The sequence below is a fragment of the Heliconius melpomene genome, chromosome 10 (genome assembly GCF_056956725.1).
Source record: "Heliconius melpomene rosina isolate 202511_hmr_F chromosome 10, ASM5695672v1, whole genome shotgun sequence".
Classification (NCBI taxonomy): Eukaryota; Metazoa; Arthropoda; class Insecta; order Lepidoptera; family Nymphalidae; genus Heliconius; species Heliconius melpomene.
In genome coordinates this window covers 3,744,286-3,763,793 of record NC_140398.1, presented here as the reverse complement: position 1 = coordinate 3,763,793, position 19,508 = coordinate 3,744,286, and the positions used below count along the sequence as shown (strand labels likewise).

Here is a 19,508-nt window from a genome sequence, read left to right as displayed (position 1 = left end):
TTGTCGGTGTATTTTAACATGTTTTACAGAGTATCTAACTTATATCTTTACTAAAAAAGAACATTAATATTAAAAGGAAATCGATCGGATTTCCATCGATTAGATCCATTAAATTATAACTGATAGAGATAGAGTTAATGAGTCATTTTATATACATAACTATATTTTTGGACTATTCTTCGTTTCCAGCCTTAATTGTAACGGAATGAATTATCAATTGAAATTATTATATAGAAAAATACTGGTACTCTTTAAAACTAGTAAAACAAATTACAGCCTGAAATTCGCACTCAACAGTGTTGAAAAAAAACATGACAATTAAAATTAGATATTAAAAAATGCGTAAAATTTTTTTATTAAAATTGACATTAAAAAAATTATAGATTTACCATTTTTGTGTAAATAATTTTAACCAATTCGATTAAATTTTACAGATTTCAAACAATTCTGTCATTTAAATATTACGTTCTGCCCCATATACCTTATCAATAATATCAAACGATATGCATCAGTAGACAACAAAATGCAAAACAGCTTATTTTAATTGGTGAAAATTTTACATATTATGATTATTTAAATTAGTTATCAACTAAGACATGGATATAAATATCGAAGGTATATAATTATATCGATATTTGAATAAGTCAGTCAGGAAAACAGTTTTTATTATGAGGATTGCTTTAGCCTTAGGCACCTTGGTGCTAGCGGTTCTTGCTTACGCGGAGAGTGAATTGCCACTAGCCGAGCCCTGTAATGAAGGTGAATGTAAGTTACCTGATTGCAGATGTTCATCTGTGGACATTCCTGGAGGCTTAGATGCTAGAGACACCCCTCAGGTATGTTGAAAGTTGCTTATTTTTTATTCCAATAATAATAAATATACAGGATAACAGGCAGATGGGGCCAGGCATGGCACCGGGGCACAAGTGCAAGACTGTAAACGCGAAGAGTTGTGGGATCGATTTCTACTCGCTGTGGTAACGAGAGGAGTGCGGCGTTGATTTCCGGCGCTCAACATACAATGCCTCCAGCATTGGGCGGAAAACAGGGAACGAAAGTGTTTAATGGGAACGGAGTATCTTAACACTAGTGTTTCGGGTACCCTTTGCCTACCATCCATGTGCGGGATACAAAGCTATAATTTGTATTAGATCGATCGACAAACTGGTTATAGATGAAATAATTTAATAATAATTTTCAATTATTCTTATTTCATATGGTTTCGTTAGAAATAATACCGTTGTCGCGATATTGTTATTAAAAATATATCTATATTTGTATCATATTTACCGCAAACCACAATTAAAATTATTTATTTTACATTTTTATCCGTTTTCTAAATAAGTATTTTTCTTCTTAATGTGGAATAACACTTTAAAAATGTCAAGAATACTTCGTCAATTTGGTGATTCTGTTTTGAAAATAATCAAGATTACATTTACTTTCTAGAAAACATTTCATGAAATTTTCACAACTGATATCAAAAAATAATACCATTATTTTTTACTCCTCTACACAGTTTGTCCTTCTAACCTTCGACGATGGTGTAAACGTGCAAAACATTCAAACTTACCGATCGATGATTTATAACCGTTACAATAAGAACAGTTGTCCAGCTGGAGTGACTTTCTTCGTAAGCCATGAGTATACCGACTACAGTTTGGTTAACGAACTTTACAACCAGGGCTTCGAAATCGCTCTTCACTCCATTTCACATGTAACTAATCAAGAGTATTGGAGAAATGCTGATTACGACACTTTAATGAAAGAATTTGGAGACCAAAAAACTCAAATAGCGCATTTCGCTAATATTCCCGAAGAAGAAGTTAAAGGTAAGCTTGTCTAACTTTTATTTAATTTGTTTTTGGATATTTATTCTTATATTACTAATAATAATTTTATATTATTATGTCATAAAAATATATAATTTTATATATCTTATTTTTTTTTATTTTACTAGGAATCCGCAGCCCCTTCCTCCAAATGTCTGGTAACGCGACTTACCAAATGATGGCATCCTCAGGATTGACATATGACTTGAGTTGGCCTACAACTTCGTTTACTAATCCTGGATTGTGGCCATACACCTTGCACTATAGATCTATTCAAGACTGCATCGTGCCACCTTGCCCTAGTGCCTCTATCCCTGGCCCTTGGATATTACCTATTGTCGCTTGGTCAGATTTGCAGGGTATACCTTGTTCTTTTGTTGATACATGCTTCTATAAGTAAGTATTATATATAACGTAGTTTAATTGTATAATTTATTATTTTCGTTTCTCATTCATCTTATTACTAATAGATAGAGCAGATTTGAGTAAGGCCATTTAACAGGCTATATTTAGAATTTGTTCAAATGGTCCACCTAATTTCTCGGTATATGCCCTGGCATGCGGTATAAAAAATTATTCTATTTTAGTATCACATATGCAATAATCTAACTATTTATAAATTTTAGTCCAGGAAGTGATGAAGATGGTTGGTTCCGTTTCATCGTACAAAATTTTGAGAGGCATTATTTTGGAAACCGCGCTCCTTTCGGCTTTTACGTTCACGAGGCATTCTTTAGGGTTAGTCCAGCAGCTGGCAGGGCGCTTGTTAGATTCCTGGATATGATTAATAACCTTAACGATGTTTTTATGGTATGATACTAAAACTAAACTAATTATATTTGTTTCCAATTAATCTAATTATATTATTGTTTTATATATTTCATTCTTGATTATATTTAATTGAAATTACAGGTGAACGCTAATGAAGTAATTGACTGGGTACAAAATCCTATACCACTTAATGAATATTCAAGGAGGATGTGTCCACGAAGGATACCAAGTCCTTGCAGTGTTTCAAACTGTGGACCATATATAGGAGATCACAACCAAGTAAGAACAAGTTTTGCTTTATCTATCACTATCACATATAAGAACGTAGTAGAACTATTAATAAATGTTGTCATATATTGTAACTTTTAAATCAATATTTAAAAATACAGTAGTAAGAGGCAATCCTCTTCGGTAAAGTAGTAAGTAGTGCTTACTTTTGAACAACGATATCAAGAGGACTTTGAATTCTATGTAACACATATTCAATACTTATATAATTATAAAAAATAACCAAACAAATTGTATTATACATATATTCTATTTTTGCAGATTTCTTATCATATGCGACTTTGCAATACATGTCCTAGAGTATACCCTTGGGTCGGCAATCCTCTTGGAGAATAAGGATTGTTGTAAATAACGACTGAATTTTAACATTAAAGATATACAACATATTTAAGTCATAAGTAACATGTAGTTTCATAACTTTTAAATTATGATTAAAAAGATGACAATCTAAATATTTGTTTTATTTTAATAAAATGACTTGTTATTAGTAGTATTGTTAATTTCTTTTTAAAGCCCCGTAACTAATACGACCTAAACAATGAATGCAGTTTATGTATGACTAATTCATTTAATAGATCTATACTTTTATTTCTTTTTCTTATCTATTTGTCTGTTTGTTATCATTAATTTATATCTGTATAGATAATTCGCCCCAATGGTTTGATTAATAGCAATGTTACAAAATTTATTATTAGATTAAACGTTGAATTATCATCTAATTAATCAATAAGAAATGAAAATTGTGATAAGATCCTATTTTGTGATAATCTTTCGATTTCCGGGACAAATTTCAAGATTCTGAGTTCCAGGAAAGTACCCTGTAGGTTTTGATTCGAGAATTTACGGAAAGCATATACATTTATGGAAAGCATATATATAACATTTACGGAAAGAATAAGCGGACGACTGATGGACAACAATTGATCCTATAAGAATTCCGTTTATTTCATATAAGAAGTACGAAACCTTAAGAAATAACAAAATAAATATATAATTCCACGATGGAATTGCCTGTAAAAATAATCTAGGCGGCTGTAAGACGCCATTGGACTTTGTGAAAAAAAAAATTTTGGTTTCGAATATTACAATATGGGTATCAAGTGAAAAATAAAAAAATATTTAAAAAAACAAAAACCCCGACTGCATAAAACTAAAAAGAAAAAAGCCCAAACCCTATAGTGTATTAGGATTAACAGTACGGAACGGAACCTATAAGTAATTCTTCAATCAATTAAATCTCATCTAAAAGAGCTCCCGTATAAGTTCAAGGCGTCCCACAGCCGCCATGATTATTTTTTAACGTCACCTTTCTAAGAACACTTGGGCTGCTAAAACGAATCTTACGATACCTCAATTATGTAAATCCATTTAACGGTTCTATAGATATGAGGTTTTAAAGAATATCACGTGCATACAAGATACGCGCGAAAAACATAACCCTTACTTAGCAGTCGGAAAAAAAACAGAACCGTCAATGTGGTCTGCTGGTCCTTTCAGTTATTATTTATAAATAACCGTAACCAAGCTCCCGCACCGTGTAGCTCGCAGGCGGGGTCATTTTGAAATGAAATGAAATGAAATGAAATGAAAGTTTATTGCCAAAAATGTATGAATACAGTCACCAGATACAATAAATCAATCCTATTTATTACAGCATTCAATTTAATAATTTCACTCTGGTTTTATGAACTCTGGTACCCATTGTAAGATTTAACTTGTGTTATGGGTACCAGTGCTCTTACAAATTTTTAAATGATCTAGAAATCGGTAGAACCATCAAACATCTTGTTTCTGGTTGGTTAATTATTGTATGAAAAACAGAATACAAATGTAAGAAAAAAAAAACTAAATAATAATAATAAAAGTAAGAAAATTGGATGCACATTTATAGAAAAAACCTCATCAAATGAAAAGATATCTTATTCTATGTACTTATTTTCATAAAACTCTCTGTCTCACTGTATTCCTGCTCCTGTAAAAACAAACTAACTTTTGCCTTGCATAGATGAAGGGAAAGAGGAAATATGTTGCATATTTTATTCATTTTATTATATAGATGACCACCGATAAAATGATAATGTCGTTGGGCAGTGGCAGTATTACATTTGTATGTGGGGCAAACATTATATGACCAACGAGATTTTGTGTTATTTTTATTGTATTCCTTTTTCCTATGTACACGAAGTATGGTATGGAGGACAAAAAGCTGTCTCACCGTTAGAACCGCGCAGTCTATGTATAGCTGAGATGTAGGATATCTAAAAGGTTTGAAGGTCATGACTTTTAGGACAGCCCTCTGGGCCCGTTCCAGGGGTAGCAGAAGAGACTTTGATGCTGCACCCCAAATAGAAATGCAATATGTAATGATAGACTGGCATAGGGCATAATAAACTATCTTTAAAACAGGGTAATCTGCAGATGGTCTCAGTTTTTTAAAGATAAAAAGGATTTTACGTACTCTAGCAGTTAGGCTATCAATGTGAGGCTTCCAGTTCAGGGATATATCAATTAATACACCAAGGTACCTTACGGTATTAGTTTTTCTAAGCAGCGGACATTTACATATTGCAGCGGAGGCGTTATCAGGGCAATTTGCGGCATGAACTTTTAAAAGGAGAGTATCAGCTGGACGTGAGGTATTTGGTTTCAAAGAGAAAGGCATGTACACTGTTTTAGCTAGGTTAATAGTTAGTAAATTATCAGAAAACCAGCTTGTCACAGACCTAAGTGCATTCTCTGCGTGCATAAATACCTCTGACCAATTATTGCCTTTTATGAGTAATGCCGTGTCATCGGCGTAAGTAAATATTGAGCAATTGGTAAGCGATAATTTACATAAGTCGTTAATATATATCAAAAATAACGTTGGACCCAAAATTGACCCCTGGGGTACACCGAAATTTATCGTCTGGCTGTCACTTATTAGGTTATTTATTTTAACGCACTGACTCCGATTGCTAATATAGTCCTCCAGCATTTTATAAGGAATACCTCTAACACCAATGGTACTCAATTTTGACATAAGGTAAGGGATAAAAACAGTGTCGAAGGCCTTAGAAAGGTCAATAAATACTCCCATGCATTTCGTGCCTTTATCCAAACAAGCAACTACATGGTCAACAAACGAAGCAACAGCATCTTCAGTAGACTTACCACGTCTAAAACCATACTGGTTGGATGCTAAGACATTTTGTGCTTCAAGATAGTGCATCAAGCGTTTGTTGATAATTTTTTCTAGAATTTTAGACATGATTGGCAGGATAGATATCGGTCTATAATTATCGACACTGTATTTATCCCCACTCTTGTGAATTGGATGAACGACTGCCTTTTTGAATACATTCGGAAAACATCCAGAGGATATAGCGGAATTGCAGATGTGTGTTATTGCAGGTACCAGTTTAGGTAGACAAGCCCTTAAAAGCCTCGCTGAAATCCCGTCCCAGCCAACGGCTGCATCCATTCGCAGTCCCAAAATAGTACTTTTTACCTCGGCTTCATCGGTGGGTAATAAAACAAACGAATGTAAAGGTTCAGCGTACGATGCGTTAACAGGGGTCGCATTTGAATCTATGATATCTCCTAAAATATTTATTACAATGATGTTCAGTAAGGTATAATTTCAATATAGATGAAATGAATGATAAATACATTTTTATAAAACACGGATAACATGAAAAACAAATTGAAAATTTTGTATAAAAATTATGAATAGAATCATAGAATCCTGACCGAACCTATAGCAGATATCTCCCATCATTACTTAAATAGAATGCGCTTTAAGTACATCGTTTTTTTTCTTATTTCTATACAATAAAGTATAATATAATCTGATCCATCAAAATGGTACTTACTTAATTTCAATTAGACAAAACGGTTAGTAGCTTGGTGAGAGATAACATGAAGGACTTTTTCTTAACTTCACAAGATGTTGCGATAATTTTTTTAAATTACCTAGAACTCTAAAAAAAACATAATAAGTCTCTCTAACAGCTAGATTGCTTTCAGCATTTATCTCGGTGATAAATCAGAATTTTCTGATACATATCTGTCTTAGCCGATAATGAAATGAGTATAAATAATAGACTTGGTAATAATGTTACATCTTGTATCTAAACTCAGCCAATATGAGATGTGTCTCTGTCTTGTGTGCGTTAGCTATATTCGCCTTTGTAAGCGTACAGGGTCAGCTACCATCAGCTCAGCCATGTATTGAATCAGCATGCCAGCTTCCTGATTGTAGATGTTCTTCCACCAACGTTCCTGGCAACCTTAACCCAAGAGACATTCCGCAAGTAAGTTCAGACTTATTCCTTTGACGTATCCAAAACTTAGATTTTGTCAGTATACTTCAACATTTCCATTTCTTCTTCACTTCGTCATTTCACAACTATTGAGTTTCTTGGGATCCCCTCCTTCATATTTTTTTCTGATCAGTAGATCCTGAAGTTATCAGCATCCTATACGGTAACTCGACTGTCTGTCTGTGTGTATGGTAACCGCGTACGGCTGCGCCAACCTGCCAACAAACCCCTTATTCTATCTATGACTAAATAATGGTCTGTTTTGAAGTCGGCACCGCTATACTACAACTTGATAACGTATACGCTGTTCCACTAGAAATTCAATCGTACTTCACTCTCTCGTTCACTTCAATATGTACATGTGAATTTGCTTGTGGTTCAACATCGTGATTGCCTCAAACAAATTTTTCTCCTTACAAAATTCCAAATTGAACTTTCCAACTTATTATAAGTATATTCTCATATCACTGTACTGACTTAGTACTTCTTGCGACGATTTATGAAGATGTACTAAGCCAGTCTTATTTTGGATACGTATAAAAATTTTAATATAGCGGAATTTGAACCCCTTGTTATCCGTCCAAGCGCTGAACTAAGCTATCTCATCAAGCCCCGATGACTCTTTGATTTTTACGATTATTACACATTTTAAACGAAACTATTTAATTTACGTTTAACATTGACATTGAAATTAAAATAAAATTAAAACAAAAAGGATAATTCCTCATCGTTTGATTTCTTTATGTTTAAAAGAAGTTTAATATTTTTTTAGTTTGTCATCGTAACATTCGACAGCGCAGTCTCAGTAAGCAACATAGTGGACTACCGCGATCTTCTCTACCGACGTAGCAATAAGGATTCTTGCCCGGTTCGTGCTACTTTCTTCGTATCCCATGAATACACTGACTATACTTTTGTAAATGAGCTCTACAACAGAGGTTTCGAAATCGGATTAAACTCGATGAGTCGCCATTATAGTCAACAGTATTGGCGAGATGCAAGTGAAGAAACTTTAATGAGAGAATTTGGTGACCAGAGAAATCAATTAGCTCACTTCGCGAACATCCCATCAAGTGCGATACAAGGTTTGTCTTTTATTTTACTCTTACTTCATGCTTATATTGTTAGAGATCAGGTAGACAATTATACTCCAAATTTTAATTTATTCTATTCCGGAAGAGAAATTTAAATTTATAAAATTATATTTTATATATTAATATATTACTTTATTAATATATTAATATATTAATATATTAATTATATTTTATATATTAATATATTAATTATATATATTAATATAATTTTAGGTATCTATTTTTCATTTTATAAAATAATAAAACTTTAAAAAATATTTCAGGCATAAGGTCTCCTATGCTCCAATTATCTGGAAATGCAACATTCCAGATGATGATACAAGCAAACTTTAAGTACGATATGAGCTGGCCGACTGTTACATTTAGGAACCCTGGTCTTTGGCCTTACACTTTACATTACAAGTCTATCCAGGATTGTTTCACTCCTAATTGTCCATCTGCTTCTCTCCCTGGACCATGGGTTGTACCAATGGTTACTTGGTCTGATTTAGGAGGCATCTCATGCTCAGTCATTGACTCTTGTTATAATACGTAAGTGGTATATGAAATATTTATTATTAGTTACTTAAATCTTACATTTTGAAATAATTTACAAAATATTATGAATTAGAACATGTATTTTAAACATACCATAACTTATAGTATAATATAAGCCGTTAATGATAGTTTTATCTTTTTGTTTATTATTTGGAACTTTTTTATATATTTTCACTTTAATATATATTTTTGTTGTATTTTTAGCCCAGCTAACAATGATGAAAACGGTTGGTTCAACTTCTTTGTGTCAAACTTTGAAAGACATTACCTTGGTAACCGCGCTCCTTTCAATTTCCATATTGGCCAGGCTCTCTTCAGCAGAAATGCAGCCATATTTGGTGCTGTAGTTCGTTTCTTCGACATGCTCAACAACTTACATGATGCTTATATGGTAATTTTTTATTAAATTCCATTCAACATAATTTTTCTGTTATATACTTTTATTTTTTAGTTTCACACTGTATCCTGCACACAGCAAGGTAGGCGACATGGGAACCTAGTCTTATGATACTTGGTTTCCATTAAAACACTTCCGTTACCCCCTTTCTGCTAAATTCTGGATGAGTAGTGTGTTGTTTTTTCTTATTACCAGAGAGAGGAAAAGAGAATATTGAATATTCAATTTCCTCGAGTGAAAATCGAACGCACAACATGTTGCGTTGCAATCGTACGTTTGTGCCTTTCAATACATAGACAGAATATCATTAGATAGAGTTCTACGGCCGCATTACATAATATTTCGAAATATTACTTGAACACTTACTACTTAAAGTATATTTAACTTAGTGTCATAATCAGTCTTTAACATAGAGCGTGTGTTTTCTTTATTATATTTCCTAATTTTATTATAAATAATTTTAGGTGAGCGCTGACGAAGTTATTGAATGGGTGAAAAATCCTATTTCGTTAAATGAATACTCTAGCCGACCATGCCCCAGCAGGAGTGAGGCGGTGTGTCGTGCAACACCCTGTAACGCGCTCCAGGCCCCGCATAAACCTGTAAATATTGTTTAACTTTTACATTTATATATATTTTTTTAAATTTTACCATACTTTAATTCATACCGCTTGGCAGAGAGAACCTAATGAGAAAGCTCTTCATTCTTTTCTTCCCGCCCAATTTGAAAATTTATGGTGAATCTAAACATCACACGAGAGAAATTATATTCATCAACATTTAATTTTGCATTCGACAAAATAGAAATTATAATACAAGTATATTTAGGTATCCAATGTGACCGTATAATAATATATGGTTCTGGACAAATGATATCTCTGCAATTATATTAGTTTCTATTTAAAAAAAAACCAGCTTCACGCTATGTTCCACACACCGCAGGGTACGCAGAGGGAATGTGTTAAAACGCTTAGTTTTCCACTTTCCACCGAATTTTGAAGACATTGCTTGTTGAGAGTGGTGAAACTTAGCGCCGCGCTAGCGTAGCTGCCTCGACACCAAAGCGGAGAAATGGAAATTTTATATAAATAAAAATATAAAATTTTGAACATAAGATTGATTCGACATCAACTTAGCAAAAATGGTGTCCATGTTTTAATCAAACTATGGGTTTTTTAAGGAACAAAATGGACTATAGTAAAGAAATTAATTAACTTAATTATCAATTTAAAAAGAATTATACATTCGAAGGAAGATACAACTTAACAAATATAATTTTTACAGGAGCTGTTTTACATGCAAATTTGCAACAGATGTCCACGAGTCTATCCATGGTTGAATAATCCTTTAGGAGTATTGCAAAATTAAACAAATCTTATATGTTAATTGTAACCGCTGCGTAAATAAAAATGAATTATTTGTAAATAAAATATAATGTTCTTATTTAAACTTTTTTTTTAGTTACTTATCTTGATAGTTGAGACTATTGGAGAGCAGCAAGACAGTGTCTACTGCCTGATCTCTCTGTCTGTCTGATCTGTCTGTGAGTCTGATCTGTCTTTTACATAAGCTGCAATGCACAAAAATTTGGAAACTTTTTTGTTACTTTGCTGACATAATATTCTTAATGTCCCGCTGTATTAGAACGCATAGAAAAGGATCAAGCAACACAAGCAAGTATTTTGGCGCTAATGAAAGGATAATTTCTAATAGATACCTTTAGATTTAGATTAACTCTCTAGTAAAATTATTCGAAGAATAGGTCACAATTTGTTTATGTTTTCTTGGCAATAATATTAAAAATGACGTTGTCCATTGCCAGGCACTTAGCACAGCTGGGTTGTAACTGCCAGCCAGACACTCCCAAATATTATAAGCGCCTATGAACATATTAGGAGCAAATAATATTTTTTACATTTCAGTATATTAGATTCATCTGGCAATGAACAACGTCATTTCTAAAACAATTCCCAAAAAATATAAAAAAATTAAGGTTTATAATTTAACGAAAGTTAGGTACTATTTTTTGCATCTTAGTTACCTAATAACTGCCAATGTAACCACCACCGACACTCCATATTTCCTGATAGTAACTTCTTACCAGTGTTGGGTGTTTGCGCATAGAAACTTACAGGCTTTATGAAATAACGAACTACTATTGAACATAGAACTCTGGCTACCATTGACTCTTAGGTGATATTTGTTGACTCTAAATGACTTTTTTATACTGTTCACATTCTAGCTAATAAGCTAATTATGATTTTATAATTTTATTGTGACCCATAAAATATGAACAAAAACGAGAATTGGTCAACTTTTCTACCCTGTGGTGCTATTAACGGCTTTGGTCACTTATCACAGGATATTATAGAACGTTACGTTATAATAAAAACGTTATACGTGAAACAAGATGTAAAAAGTCTTTCAATTATCTAAAAATCAAAAATATAAAATATTTTTATAATTTATTTATCTTAATAACAAATTAAAATTTCTGATAAACCACCGTTTTTGCAGATAATGAAATAAATATAAATTTGTGTTTATCTAATTAATGTGATATTTCGTGCACGGTGTAGAGTGTACTCAGCCAATATGAGGTCCGTTACTGTTTTGTGTGCAGTGACTATATTCACCTTTGTAAGCGTGCAGGGCGCGCAACCGTTAGCTCAGCCATGTGACCAATCAGCATGTCAGCTCCCAAGCTGCAGATGTTCTAACACCAACATCCCTGGTAACCTAGATCCTAGAGATACTCCACAGGTAACTCGTCATTCTACGATTTTTTATTTTTTATTCGATAATTATTACTACAAGTCGACCTTGTACCACAATCTGAAAGATAATAATACAATCAGACAAATTTAATTTTACATTTTTTTTACATTAATGCACCTTTATTATGCCTTAAAATTAATTGATTTTTTCCCCTTTTTTCCATTCTGTGTATTCATTGCAAATTCGATCAGTTAAGCTGATCCGCATATCCTACGAGAGATCGCATCTCCACAGTATTCATCTTTCTTTCATTCTTCTTCTGAAATATCCAAGTTTCGCTGCCTTGCGTATGGCCAAACGTGTAAGTGAGCTGACACTCTGTCGTGTCATTAATGCAGCTAAGGCACAATTAACCCTGTTACCGGCAGCAATACGCGTTACCGCATACTTAACAAACCGAATATACTTAACAAATATACCGCTTCATTCACTTTTTTCTAAAATCATACCTTTGCTTTTTTCCTTTATCTTTTCTTCATTTCTTTAATGCAATCTATGTAAAATTTTTAATAGTCATATTATGTAACTGGCCAAGTTTACTGAGTATAAAAAAAAATTCCACCGAAATTATTATGTACAAACTATTAAATTTTTCCAACTTTAAATAAACCACTTACTTACACGTATTATATTTTAACGTATTTTTATTCGCCATACTGAGAAGTATGTTTAAAAGAAACTGAAATATTGTCCCATATATAAGTTTTATTATCCTTTCTTTAAGAACAATTTTGAGAAACTACAATTTTATTAGCACAATAGGTTATTTCATTTCTGTAAACTTTTATTATGTTTTTAGTTCATCCTTATAACATTCGAGAACGCAGTCTCGTTAGGCAACATAGGGACATACCGTGACCTCCTCTACCAACGTAGAAACAAAAATTCTTGCCCAGTTCAAGCTACTTTCTTCGTATCCCATGAATACTCTGACTACACTCTAGTTAATGAGCTCTACAACAGGGGCTTCGAGATCGGATTAAATTCCATTACTCGCCAAAGCAATCTAGAGTATTGGCGATATGCATCTGAAGAAACTTTGATGAGAGAATACAGTGACCAGAGGAATCAATTAGCTCATTTTGCGAACATCCCAGCTAACTCAATACAAGGTTTGTCGTAAATGTCTATTCGTCTTTCGAGATTATCAATTTAGATGTAAGGTAGAAAAGGAACTTGCTGACCTAATTGTTACTTATTCCAGGTATAAGGGCTCCTATGTTCCAATTATCTGGAAATGCAACATTCGAGATGATGATGAAAGCAAACTTTAAGTACGATATGAGCTGGCCTACGGTTACATTCCAAAACCCTGGTCTTTGGCCTTACACTTTACACTATAGGTCTGTCCAGGATTGTGTCACTCCTTACTGCCCAACCACTTCTCTCCCTGGACCATGGGTGGTACCTATGATTTCATGGTCTGATTTAGAAGGCGTCGCATGCACAGTTGTTGAGTCTTGCTATTATAGGTACGTAACTAATAAAAGTATATAACTTCAGTATCTGCTGAAGCCAACTCTTGTGTTGGTTGACGCTTCCGTTCAACACGCGACACGCGACAAGCCTCGATAAGCATCTGTACGGTCTTTAAAAACAGGTTTTTTATTTATAATGTACTAAATTTTACATACGTATGTGTGTACTAATTAATTAACTTGTTTAGCCCACCTGATAACGATGAAAACGCGTGGTTCAACTTCTTTGTGTCAAACTTCGAAAGGCACTATCTAAGCAACCGCGCTCCTTTCAATTTCAATGCTGGGCAAGCTCTGTTCAGTAGAAATGTAGCCATATATCGCGCTGTACTACGTTTCTTCGACATGCTCAACAATTTACATGATGTTTTTATGGTAAGTTTTTAAAACAATAATTGTTTATCTATTGTAACAAAGATATAATATTTCAAACTTTTATTAACATTTGCATTCTTTTTTTATAACATTTTATAATTATAAATTATTTAAGGTGAGTGCTGACGAAGTTGTGGAATGGGTAAAAAATCCTATACCAATAAACGAATACTCTAACAAGCAATGTCCGAGCAGGAGTGAGGCGGTGTGTCGCGCTATACCCTGTAATGGCCTAAGGGCCGAACATTCTACTGTAAGTATATTTTAACGAACTTCAAGCTTTTTCCTATACATAGTTAAATATCTACAGAAAGAACCTACTATTAAAACACACCGTTCTCCATTTTCTAAACCATTCTAAATTCTAATTAATTTCGTTGAGTAATTTCATTAAGTAACCATTCGATATCTTTCTGCCAGAGAAGCAAAATCAATATAATAAAAAAATATTTTAGTATAAAAAAATAATTCGTATCAGCAGCAGATTAAAATTGGAAGCGATTGAGTAATTCGCAACATGAAATTTGATTTCATTAGACTTCTCTATGTTGTCGTTAATATAAAATGCTTCTCACAATGCTGTTCATTATAATGATATATATAAAAAATAATAAAAATAAAACTGATAAAATAATCGAGGCAAGAGAGCGGAACGCTCTCCTGGAGACTTTTTACTCTCCCTAGGCTCAAAAACGGTTTGACCGATTGAGATGAAAATTTGCAAACATATAGATATAACCACGTATATGGTTTTAGGCGAAAAATATTTCTAAAAATTCAAAAATTCATTTCTCGCTTCGCTCAACATGTGAACATGTCTGGTTCGTATATATAAAGTTTTAGTATATATAAAGTACATATTTGCTGTATTAGTTACCAGAATTGCAACCAGTAATGTTACTATCGAAGAGACATACAATTTAAAAAACTTTAATTTTGCAGGAGCTGTATTACATGCAAATTTGCAACAGATGTCCACGAGTCTACCCATGGTTGAATAATCCTTTAGGAGCATTGTAAAATTAAACATTTAATGCAACTCATGCTAAAGTCTATTAATTTTAAATAAATTTAAGACTCCAAATTACCGTGTTTATTCATTTGCCTAGGTAGTTATTTACACCATACAAAATCATAAATCACTTTTTGTTTGTCCAGACTAATCTCCACAATAACTGTACCGATTTTTAAGCATTGACCGTATACTGATAGAGGCTGTCGTGGCGCAGCGGCACAAGGGTGTGACTGTAACGCGACAGTTGTGGGTTCGATCCCCACTCGAGGTAGTGAAATATTTATTTACGTTTATATTTCCATTTCTTCGTTCTGGTGTCGAGTTCTGCCACTCAACACGCAATCCAGAATTCGGCAGAAAGTGAGGAACGGAGTGTCTTGACACAAGGTTACCTCTGCCTACCCTGCTGTGTGCGGGATACAGCGTGAAGCTGATTTGATTTTTTTTTATCACTGACCATTACATATGAGGGAATACTTAGTTAAATAAAACATAACTTCCGATTTTATGATACATTTATTTAATGTAGTACATCAAATAGTAATTATTCCATATCGAAAAGAAATTACGCTAGAGGTCTTCTTTCTATCAATGTACAGTCAGCAGCGAAAAACATTCAGTCAATTCCCTTTAAAAAATCTCGCAACCGTTGCTGGCTGTACACAATATTGCTTAATCAACTTTAACATTTGGTATGAATTGTCTCAACTGTTAGACATTAACTCTACATTGTTTTATATTGAACCTAAATTCGTACATTAAATTTACATACCTAAAGTAAATTTTATAGTATGAATAAGTACAAAAGGAATTGCTAACATAATTATTATTTTCTATTAATAAAATTGGTAAATTTACGATTTTTATAACCGCTCATATTTTATGGATAAAATTATGAGACGCTTAATAAAGAAAGCCATCGTGATCTAATATTTGTTAATAGTTTTCAGAAAATAAGTTCTTGTCAGTTTAAAAATTTATTAATGATGTCATCCCTACTTTATTAGAACGAATAGAAAGAGACAGAATAAATAACCGGTAATAGGGAAGTAACGAAAGGTAATTATTATATAAATAAGTTTTCTATGAGAATTATTTGAAAAGTTACTACTTATTTACATTAAATTTATTTTAATTGCATTTCAAGACAAATATATTATAAGAATTGTAATACAACTAGGAAATAATTAATTAAATACTTAATATCGGACAAAACATAAAATATAACGAAAAAAAAAATCACTGGATAAACTTAAGCCTCTTATATCTATAGAGATACATAAATACAAATATAGATGTTATATAAAGAATTAAGTGCTATGAACTATTTACATGAGTAATTCTACATCTAAATATTGATAATAAACGGATAATTATCCAATTACTACGGAATTTAAATTTTTGTAATGTATAATAATTATAAAGCTATCACAATCTAGTATAATAAATCACTAACTTATAATGTATTTACAAATCAATTTTGAGATTATTGCAGTTGTATCGGTTTCGATTTTTTTACTCGACTCGGTCTAGGGTACCGATAGCAGGGTAGGCAGATGGAACCTAGAGTTAAGACACTCCGTTCCCCCACACATTCTCCAAATATTAAGAACACAACACCGCTATTTGTTTCTTTTACCAGAACGAGAACTTGTACATGATTTGCTAATTTGTTAATTGATATCTAATAATTGATAAGAATATCGACGTAAGTATGTTTATTTTGATATCATTATTAAATCTGTAAAAAACAAGAATTATTAGCACTCAATTTATGTTTTGATTTTCGATAATAATTTATATACTTTAATATAAACGTATCTTTTCATTTTATTTTTTAAAACTGTTTTGCAGGTAAAAAAATCGTAGGTCTAGTTTTAATTCTAACATCATCAACATTATTTTAGACATACATTACATTACCTCTAGGTATAACCAAACCCACTTTTGAAATGAATATATGCAAAACAATTTTTATCAATCAATTCACTTCGCCTCTCATACATAAATGGAAAATATACATAAAAAATGTTAATTGCAATAATTTATAGTCGAGTACAATTTTTAAAAAACACATCTTCAATATGGTTAAGATTTCACAGTTGAGGTAGAAAGTAAAAATAATTTAACACTAGTAAGTACATTTAAGTGCGTAATTAGATCTATTTACAAAAAAATCAAGAAACGGTAATTTAAAAATGCTAAAATTGTACAATTACACAAATAAATTATTTTAATTGAATAATAAATCACTTTTTTATAACCATCAAGTTGTATGTATCCCGCATATAGCAGGGTAGGCAGAGGGAACCTAGCGTTAGGGTAACTCAATGCCTCGCTTTGTCTACGAGAGCGAAAATATAAAATTAATTCATTCCCCCAAATGGTAATCGAATCCCTAACCGTCACGTTTACAGTCACACGCTGTCGGCCTCAAAATAATTTAAGTTAATTAATGGTGACATTAACCTAAACTTGTGTCTAGGCGACAAAATTAAATTAAATTTATATTGAGAAATTAAAATTTAAAAACCTATAATAAAAGTATTTACAGCTTTATACAATAAAAAAAACATAAAACAAAATAAATTAATTGGTAATACTGTAAAAAATTAAAGCTTACAAAAGAAAACAATTAAAATTAAGTATTTATATCAGTCCGTTGATGATTATACGAGTGGATAACTTAAATTAAGGAAACATGAAATAAAGATTGCACCAAGATTAGTTAGATAAGAAGAAGTTTGTCGTATTTAGTTAACGTCAATTAAATGATAACAAACGTCTGTGAATCTGACTTAATATATAAGTTGGCTATATTTTGAAGAAATTATATATTTTTGAAAGCAAAGATTTTAATTTTATTTTTTTTTATTTTAATTATGATTCTACGTCGTACACTCATCAGTGTGTATCAATATTTTAAATGTTTAATCATGCAGTGAAGCAAATTTTAATTAAATTTCTGATTTATAACTTGAATTTGTTTAGAAAATATCAACAAGTTACCAAATAAAAAAGTATTAAATGTAACAACTTCAGAAAAAAACTATACCTTCCACACTAATTTCAAACACGACAGTCTCGCTTGGATCGTCACTCATGGCAGTACACTCTACAGCACCACAAAAACTGGCGCTTGTAGGTACTTCTTCTCATCGTCACATCAAATATTAACGTCATCGAAATTTTTGGCAACATAAAATATAACATAACGATTAGTTTTCATTAAATGCTGTTCGTTTAGAAGATTTCTAATTCGATGAAAATTCTATATAAAAAAACAACAGTTAAACGGTTATCGCCGTTAAGTAAAGCGTCCCCCTAGTTGCAGACGTGGTGGTCGCGCTTGGAGCGGCACAGCTCGCAGTGCACGCGGCAGCACCACACGAAGCGGCACTTGCACTTCTCCTCGTGGTCACGTACGCGCGTCTGGTAGCCGCGCCCGCAGCACAGCAGGCGGCAGCCGTCCAGCGCCGCCGACGTGCGGTTGCACGTGCGCCCGCGCGTGCCCAGCACGCCCAGCCTGGGGGAGAGGGCCGTTTATCTTTACTAGTGTTAAGACCCTCCACTCTTCACGCGCGCACAGTTTTCGGCTTCTTATCAGAGCAAGAAAGTAAAAGAAGTCATCCAAGTGGGAATCGAATCCACAAATGCTGCACTATGACACAAGTGCTACTAATGTTACTGTACTTACTTTGTCCAACTATTTAATAAAATTTTGTGGAAGTATATCGTGTTTGTTGAGCAGTAGTAAATACTCAAAATACATCAGTATACTTCTCCAAACAATATTTGATTTATTGAAAGAAACAAAGTAAACCCTGAAACTAGTAAGCGAAACGAGGTGGGTCCCCTAATATCCTATCTTATCCTACTAATATTATAAATGTACAAATTTGTGACAATTGATGCTAGTTTCACTTTCACGCAAAATCTATTAAATTGATCATAATTCATGTAATAGTTTTATATAATTTGGCAATAATATAACAAGTTTAAGTGGACCGAGACAAATACCAAAATAAATATTAAAAATAACATAATGATGTATATCAAAAACTTACTCGTCATTCGGCTCACAATAGTCCGGGGAGTCCTCTAAATAAACTAAGTCCGTTTTATTTGGTTTCTTCATATCCATATGTATTGGCCGTAACTTTCTTATGTTTTTACCTCGCTTTCTTTCCACAACCTGAAAAATTATATATTCAATTGGTTAATTACTTTTTTAAATTGGTTTTACACTCTTTTTAACCGACTTCTGTAAAAGGACATTATCAATTCGACTGTATTTTTTTTATGTTTGTTACCTCAGAACCTTTGACCGGGTGAACCGATTTTAGTGATTCTTTTTTTATTTGAAAGCTAGTGCTTTCCTTGTAGTTTCATCGAAATTTGGTCCATTTGCGACAATGATATTCATTAGAAAATCCCATATGTAAGTCTTCAATTTGCCTTAAATGTGTGCGCGACAAATGCACGAATAACTGAATATCCCAACCAACCGATTTCGATAATTATTTGTTTTATTGGAAAAGATACACTTCAAGGGTAGTTTGACGACAGTTTGTTAAGTTCCGATAATAGAATCCGGACTTTTGTTAAAAATTATTCTTCCTATTTAGTCTTACGTTAG

At 32.7% G+C, this 19,508-nt stretch overlaps 4 protein-coding genes across 9 annotated transcripts in view; 3 read left to right on the top strand and 1 right to left on the bottom strand.

Moving 5' to 3' along the window:
- Positions 1 to 626: 626 nt before the first annotated feature.
- LOC146535210 (chitin deacetylase 8-like) lies at positions 627 to 3,343 on the top strand. Its single transcript, XM_085191114.1, has 6 exons — positions 627 to 836; positions 1,520 to 1,832; positions 1,961 to 2,228; positions 2,459 to 2,642; positions 2,745 to 2,882; positions 3,153 to 3,343. Exons 1-6 carry the CDS (start codon positions 669 to 671, stop codon positions 3,225 to 3,227), a joined length of 1,146 nt encoding a protein of 381 aa, XP_085047240.1. The 5' UTR covers positions 627 to 668; the 3' UTR covers positions 3,228 to 3,343.
- Positions 3,344 to 6,989: 3,646 nt separating this feature from the next.
- Positions 6,990 to 10,672, top strand: LOC146535209 (chitin deacetylase 8-like). Its single transcript, XM_085191912.1, has 6 exons — positions 6,990 to 7,186; positions 7,968 to 8,280; positions 8,553 to 8,820; positions 9,031 to 9,217; positions 9,688 to 9,825; positions 10,508 to 10,672. Exons 1-6 carry the CDS (start codon positions 7,019 to 7,021, stop codon positions 10,589 to 10,591), a joined length of 1,158 nt encoding a protein of 385 aa, XP_085048038.1. The 5' UTR covers positions 6,990 to 7,018; the 3' UTR covers positions 10,592 to 10,672.
- Positions 10,673 to 11,803: 1,131 nt separating this feature from the next.
- LOC146535208 (chitin deacetylase 8-like) lies at positions 11,804 to 14,938 on the top strand. The gene is made up of 6 exons (XM_085191913.1): positions 11,804 to 11,986; positions 12,801 to 13,113; positions 13,206 to 13,473; positions 13,668 to 13,854; positions 13,970 to 14,107; positions 14,797 to 14,938. The coding sequence occupies exons 1-6, from the start codon at positions 11,819 to 11,821 to the stop codon at positions 14,872 to 14,874; spliced, it is 1,152 nt and encodes a 383-aa protein (XP_085048039.1). The 5' UTR covers positions 11,804 to 11,818; the 3' UTR covers positions 14,875 to 14,938.
- A 428-nt stretch (positions 14,939 to 15,366) lies between these two features.
- The window catches only part of LOC146535207 (protein Wnt-4-like), a 68,196-nt gene continuing 64,054 nt past the window's right edge, over positions 15,367 to 19,508 (bottom strand). For all 6 annotated transcript variants that reach the window (XM_085191915.1, XM_085191917.1, XM_085191914.1 and 3 more), the window contains exons 7-8: positions 18,937 to 19,064; positions 15,367 to 18,395 (exon numbers count right to left, since the gene is read on the bottom strand). In XM_085191915.1, coding sequence (XP_085048041.1) covers positions 18,194 to 18,395; positions 18,937 to 19,064 — 330 coding nt within the window. In that variant the 3' untranslated portion in view covers positions 15,367 to 18,193. The remainder of the gene's footprint in view (positions 18,396 to 18,936; positions 19,065 to 19,508) is intronic.